General features: G+C 38.3%; 2 protein-coding genes across 3 annotated transcripts in view; one reads left to right on the top strand and one right to left on the bottom strand.

Annotated features, from left to right (window-relative positions):
* LOC103519331 (Golgi pH regulator-like) overlaps positions 1–5,578 on the top strand; it is a 6,903-nt gene extending 1,325 nt beyond the window's left edge. The window contains exons 1-5 of one of the 2 annotated variants that reach the window (XM_026830871.1): positions 2,419–2,639; positions 3,168–3,358; positions 3,780–3,961; positions 4,754–4,843; positions 4,970–5,578. In XM_026830871.1, coding sequence (XP_026686672.1) covers positions 2,425–2,639; positions 3,168–3,358; positions 3,780–3,961; positions 4,754–4,843; positions 4,970–5,347 — 1,056 coding nt within the window. In that variant the 5' untranslated portion in view covers positions 2,419–2,424 and the 3' untranslated portion in view covers positions 5,348–5,578. Of the gene's footprint in view, positions 1–2,418; positions 2,640–3,167; positions 3,359–3,779; positions 3,962–4,753; positions 4,844–4,969 lie in introns of those variants that run through there. The other variant, XM_026830872.1, reaches the window with a different exon arrangement.
* LOC103519332 (transcription termination factor 3, mitochondrial-like) lies at positions 428–1,903 on the bottom strand. Its single transcript, XM_026830874.1, has 4 exons — positions 1,780–1,903; positions 1,354–1,556; positions 858–1,144; positions 428–635 (listed from the first exon to the last, which is right to left on the bottom strand). The coding sequence occupies exons 1-4, from the start codon at positions 1,787–1,789 to the stop codon at positions 446–448; spliced, it is 690 nt and encodes a 229-aa protein (XP_026686675.1). The 5' UTR covers positions 1,790–1,903; the 3' UTR covers positions 428–445.
* Positions 5,579–6,435: the final 857 nt, after the last annotated feature.

Here is a 6,435-nt window from a genome sequence, read left to right as displayed (position 1 = left end):
AATTTAGGTCTGCTTGCTTCATGGGAGAGTTAAGAGACATGTAAGAGGGACAGGATCAGATTGGGAGACGTTTTTTGCATTTTTTGATACCCTATTCTATGGGAGGCGAGTGGGACTGGACTAGCAGAGTTGAGTGGCCGCCGTGAGAAACGTCGGAATGAGCAGCAGATTACGCGTGTCCGTTAGGTAATAGGATGATGTCGGGTTTTTAGTAACAAAGGTCACGCTGGCCTGAAATACAGGTTACGCAGGCATAAAAAAAACTTAGGCTACGTTTGTATACCTTTAAAAAAAAAAAAAAAGGTTTTTTTTTTCCTTTTTTTTTTTTTTTTTTTTTTTTTTTTTTTTTTTTTTTAAGAATAATTAAAACTTTGAACAAGTTATGGGTGCAAGGATCCATTTGAGAATAAATGTGGAGGTGAAATAATGGGAAACAAAATGATGCTTACCTATATTGAAGCCACTTCGGATGTTTTGCTATTATCTGTGCTATAGCACTGTCTTGAAACTTCTTGCCCTTCAAGTATTCTATTCTAGCTTTCATAGTATCTAGTTTTTGTTCCAATAGAAAAGGACACTTGGACAACATGGGACCCAGATCATCCAGAGGTACTCCAACTGTTTCATGAAAGAACCTGAAATATACAGGAGAGGAATAAATTAATAATGCAAAGTTGGAGGGAAAAGATTTAACAAATTAAAGAAACTGAACCTTTTACATGACTCACTTGGTTTCCCAGAATTGTATGAAAGTTTTTCATATTGTTTATATTTATTTTCCTCTTCTTTTCTTTAGTTAGGTAGGTACCTATCTACATAATTAGGTACTTATCTACATAATTGAATTGGTTACTTACATAATGTACTTTTTCAACTGTGTTTCATAATCTAAATTGACTATCAAATTCATGACCTTGTCATTATCTTCCCATCTATACAAATGTACACCCAAGTCAGCAAGCTTTTGAATAGTTGTTGAATGATTTGCATAGCGTGCAAAAGTTTGTGTCGCTGGCAGAATTGGTGTCACATGAGATACATCCTCATCGGATGGTTCTAAAACTGATTTCTCACTTGCTCTATCATATTGGTGGATTTTAGATTCTTCCTCTGGTGTTAGTGTGAATGTACTGACATCTATAATGTTTGAAGTAGCATCAAGTCAGCAAGCTTTTGAATAGTTGTTGAATGATTTGCATAGCGTGCAAAAGTTTGTGTCGCTGGCAGAATTGGTGTCACATGAGATAGATCCTCATCAGATGGTTCTAAAACTGATTTCTCACTTGCTCTATCATATTGGTGGATTTTAGTTTCTTCCTCTGGTGTTAGTGTGAATGTACTGACATCTATAATGTTTGAAGTAGCATCTAATGGCTCAATGAATGATTTATCACTTGAGATTTCTGTCCCAGGTTGTGTTGTTTTGAGCTGAGAAGTTTCCTTATTCAGTGTTGTTATTTGTTGACAGTAGCTTCGGTTCTTGACTTGGTTCAGAATAATCTGATTGATGTAAAGTAAGTTTTGGTACTTGATGGCTTTCAAAAGGGTCCTTGTGCCTGTAAAATAAAATCAGGATTAGAATAGTTAGGTAGAGGTATGTAACAACTCCATGCAAACACAGAGGACACAGGCCACTGGTTACTAATCCAAGGCTTTCTCAACTGCTGTAACATAGGTCCATATCAGTGACAAGTTGAAGGGCAGTTTGGATTTCTGCACAAGCACAAATGTATAAAAGCACACAGAAGTCTGTGTTAAAAAGTATTAAATGGTACTTACTTGAGAACATTTTGAAAAGTGCTCTATTGTGATTATTTATTTCGTCAAGTTCAGATTATTAGATCCAGAAATTCTTTCTTCTATAGATTTAAGGTAGGTAAGAGAAAATTGGATTAACAGTATTAGTCTGTGTTAAAAAGTATTAAATGGTACTTACTTGAGAACATTTTGAAAAGTGCTCTATTGTACATCCAGAGGTACTCCAACTGTTTCATGAAAGAACCTGAAATATACAGGAGAGGAATAAATTAATAATGCAAAGTTGGAGGGAAAAGAGTTAATAAATTAAAGAAACTGAACCTTTTACATGACTCACTTGGTTTCCCAGAATTGTATGAAAGTTTTTCATATTGTTTATACCTATTTATTTTCCTCTTCTTTTCTTTAGTTAGGTAGGTACCAAGGATTCACTCTGTGTGGAAAAAATAAGCAGAGGTCCTCACAAGGTGATGGTTGACCAATGACTATGGTTCAAGACAAGCCAATTAAAGATGGCTAAAGGTCATCACCCTGGTGTATGGCAGATTGAGAAGAAGAAAAAAAGATGTCTTTTGTTTTTTCTGCTAAAATCATTTAGCTGCAGCCAAAGCTTCTACAACAACCATCTTATAAAATTAAAACACCTTTGTTCCAGTTCCTAACAACATGATTCGCCCGATGGCTGTGACTATATGGCTGACGTACATCTATTTGTTTTGGAAGCTAGGTGACCCATTCCCCATACTGAGTGCCAAGCAGGGGTTCCTCTCCATTGAGCAGGGTATTAGTAGAATAGGAGTTATAGGGGTAACCGTGATGGCACTGCTGTCTGGCTTTGGTGCTGTCAACTATCCGTACACCTCCATGTTTTATTTTATAAGGTGAGTTCAATCTCTTGAGATATAAGTAAGGTGAACTTTTTTTTTATAGGTTTGATAGAGGGAACTGTAACTACCAAGGTCTTATCGTCCCGAAATCGAAGAGAGAAGGAAGACAAGATAAGGAAAAAGCCAGCCGTTCCGAGAACGAACCTTATTATCCCTTCAGGATAAAATCCGCCCCGGGTGGGAATCGAACCCGCGGTCTAGCGCTTACAAGGCAGACGCACTACCAACTAAGTTAACTAGGCTGGCTAAAACCTTTTTATTCATCAATACAATGGGAAAAATCGGAATGTCAATATGTAATCTATTCGAATGAATAATATTGAGAGTTTTTTAACTCGTCCATTTTGCATTTAACTTCTCTGCCTCTTCGTTTGTTTGTTTAGTCATAGATCACGAATCGATCGATCGATTTTGGATCGATCTGGTATTGGGGAGTCCCATAGCTACAGTTCCCTTAACCCCTAATTTACTCCTCTCAACTCTTTTCTTTTCTTTCAATAAAATTATTCTCTCTTATTTCAGGCCAGTGACATCGACAGATGTGTATTCCATTCAGAAGAGACTCATGCAAACGTTAGAGATGATTGTGGCGAAAAAGAAGCGAATAGCTGTGGCGAAGAAAATGAACAGCAACACCAGTCAGAGTCAGGCGTACACTCAGGCGTTGTGGGGGATGCTGAAGAATGTCACCACCTATAGTAGATCTTCAGAAAGTATCCTTTATTAATGAGTAAATAATCATTATTCGTGTTGTAGAAGGGCAACGTACCATATAAAAAAACTTCACATTTCTCAGAAGTTATAACTTTAACGTAATATTAGAAAAGGAAAACCTTGAAAATATCCGCTAACTTTTTCCCAAGATGCTTCATAGAGGGAACTGTAACACCGGAGATCTAATTGTACCAAAATCAAACAGAGAAGAAGAACCAGATAGAAGGAAGCCAGCCGTTCCTAGAACGAACACTATCTGTTCAAGATAAAATCCGCCCTAGGCGGGAATCGAACCCGCGGCCTAGCGCTTACAAGGCAGACGGCACAGACGCGTTACCAACCAAGCTAACTAGGCTGGCTCTGGGCTCGTTCCATGTCTTAAATGTCTGTCATCTTTCCTTAACATCGACCGCTACTCAGATGTGTGGCAGTTAAAGCAAGAAGTGGCAGGATTAGAGGAGCTTTCCCGACAGCTTTACTTGGAGGCACATGATACTTGCAATATGATGGAGAAAATCCAATGGTCGAAAACTTGGAAGGGGAAATATTTCAATGTTCTCGGCTACTTCTTTTCGTTGTATTGCATTTGGAAAATATTGATAGTAAGTACTCCTATCTACCTAACTAGGTACCTACAATATATTTTCATATATAAAAAACTTCATGTAACATCTTTCCAGAGGGCAACGTGCTCACGATGCTCGAGCAATTGTCCCTTTGGATGTCTAGAGAAACTTTCCTACCTAGTACCTACTTGTGTTCCAAGATACTTGTATTTTATTATCCAACTTCTGACATTTTAATATCGAAGAAGGATGAGATAAGAGAAAGCCAGCTGCTCCGAAAACGAACCTTAATGTTTTTTAGGATAAAATCCGCTTCGGGCGGGAATTCAATTCAATTCAATAAAGCATTTATTTGTACAAATGTACGTTTGCTTGTTTTACAATTTTACATGGAAATTCGGACATATCAATACAAAATTACAAACATACAAACATAATAAATACAGAGAGCAACAACGGAATCGAACCCACGCCCTCCTGTATACCAGGCGAAGGCCTCGTATACAGGACCTTGACCTCGTCTTGACCTCTACGCGACCGAAGCAGGTAACTAGGCTGGCGAAAATTGTTTCTGTTTATAAATTAAATCTATCGAGTGTAAAACGAATTCCCTTAATTTTGTTCCTCAGTGTACAATCAACATCGTGTTTGATCGAGTGGGGAAGAAGGACCCTGTGACCGATAAAATCCGCCCCGGGCGGGAATCGAACCCGCGGCCTAGCGCTTACAAGGCAAACGCACTACCAACTAAGCTAACTAGGCTGGCGTTTCTGTTTATAAATTAAATCTATCGAGTGTAAAACGAATTCCCTTCGTTTTGTTCCTCAGTGTACAATCAACATCGTGTTTGATCGTGTGGGGAAGAAGGACCCTGTGACTAGAGGCATAGAGATTCTAGTACATTGGGTAGAACTAGACATTGATGTTGTGTTCTGGTCTCAACACATCTCCTTCCTATTGGTAGGCTGTATTGTACTCACGTCTATACGGGGTCTATTACTCACTCTGACCAAGGTAAGAACTCTGGACCCTATAGAACTAGACATTGATGTTGTGTTCTGGTCTCAACACATCTCCTTCCTATTGGTAGGCTGTATTGTACTCACGTCTATACGGGGTCTATTACTCACTCTGACCAAGGTAAGAACTCTGGACCCTATAGAACTAGACATTGATGTTGTGTTCTGGTCTCAACACATCTCCTTCCTATTGGTAGGCTGTATTGTACTCACGTCTATACGGGGTCTATTACTCACTCTGACCAAGGTAAGAACTCTGGACCCTATAGAACTAGACATTGATGTTGTGTTCTGGTCTCAACACATCTCCTTCCTATTGGTAGGCTGTATTGTACTCACGTCTATACGGGGTCTATTACTCACTCTGACCAGAGGTATGGAATTTTATCCTCATATAATTTGAGAATTTGACCACAATAATAGTAGTAGCCTACTGCTGGAGTAAACGGACTTTTCAGTCCTATGCGAGCAGTATAAATAAGCACTAGTATTATTATAAGCACTAGTATTACGTTAGGCCAACTGGGGGGATCTGACTTGAGTCCCGACTGTGATATCCGAGTTGCGTCCGTTCGATTTACGTCCCATTTCTGAAATTTACTATCCGAGTTGCGTCCCTGAGCTACCTGAGCTAGAACTATGTACTTTATATACTTATCCTAGTTTGAAGGTATACATATAGTACAGGGTAACAAAAAAATATTGTACGCAGCATTTTTTCAGCTTTCATTATGTAGGTACCTAAAATCGATAACGTTTAACTATGGTTGTATTCTGGAGGCAATAGACTTGTTAGGGCATTACACTAAACTTGTAACATTGGGGCAATACGCCTTGTAACATTGGGGCAATATTGAAACAGTATGTACTACATACTATGTAGTCTAGTAAGGCTTGTAAGAGCTGTCACAAATGAGCAGTGTCCAGTGTTATTATAGGGTTAGGTTAAACGCAAAAAAGAGCTTTCACAATTTGAGCAGTGACCAGTGTTATTATAGGGTTAGGTTAAATGCAAAAAAGAGCTTTAACAATTTGAGCAGTGACCAGTGTTATTATAGGATTAGGTTAAACACAAAAGACAAGTACAAAAATAATAGCAATAGCGTTCATGTTCAAAGTTTGTTCCTATAGGCCTATAGCATACTGTATAGGTACAGTTATTTTTGGTTACCCTGTTAGCTTTAACAATTTGAGCAGTGACCAGTGTTATTATAGGATTAGGTTAAACACAAAAGACAAGTACAAAAATAATAGCAATAGCGTTCCTGTTCAAAGTTTGTTCCTATAGGCCTATAGCATACTGTATAGGTACAGTTATTTTTGGTTACCCTGTTCGTTATATACTTATTTATTTACTTTATGGGCTCAAGTATACAGGGTGGTTCGTGATTTGCGAACCACGCTTATATCTCGGAAACGGCTGGAAATTAAGGAATGAAATAAACGGCATCATGTAGATGAAATTTTGATGATTAAAATGGCATTTTTTAA

The sequence above is a fragment of the Diaphorina citri genome, unplaced genomic scaffold (assembly GCF_000475195.1).
Source record: "Diaphorina citri unplaced genomic scaffold, Diaci psyllid genome assembly version 1.1 scaffold2672, whole genome shotgun sequence".
NCBI classification, from domain to species: Eukaryota; Metazoa; Arthropoda; class Insecta; order Hemiptera; family Psyllidae; genus Diaphorina; species Diaphorina citri.
The sequence above is the reverse complement of the archived record's forward strand: the minus strand, read 5'-3'. Positions and strand labels throughout refer to the sequence as shown.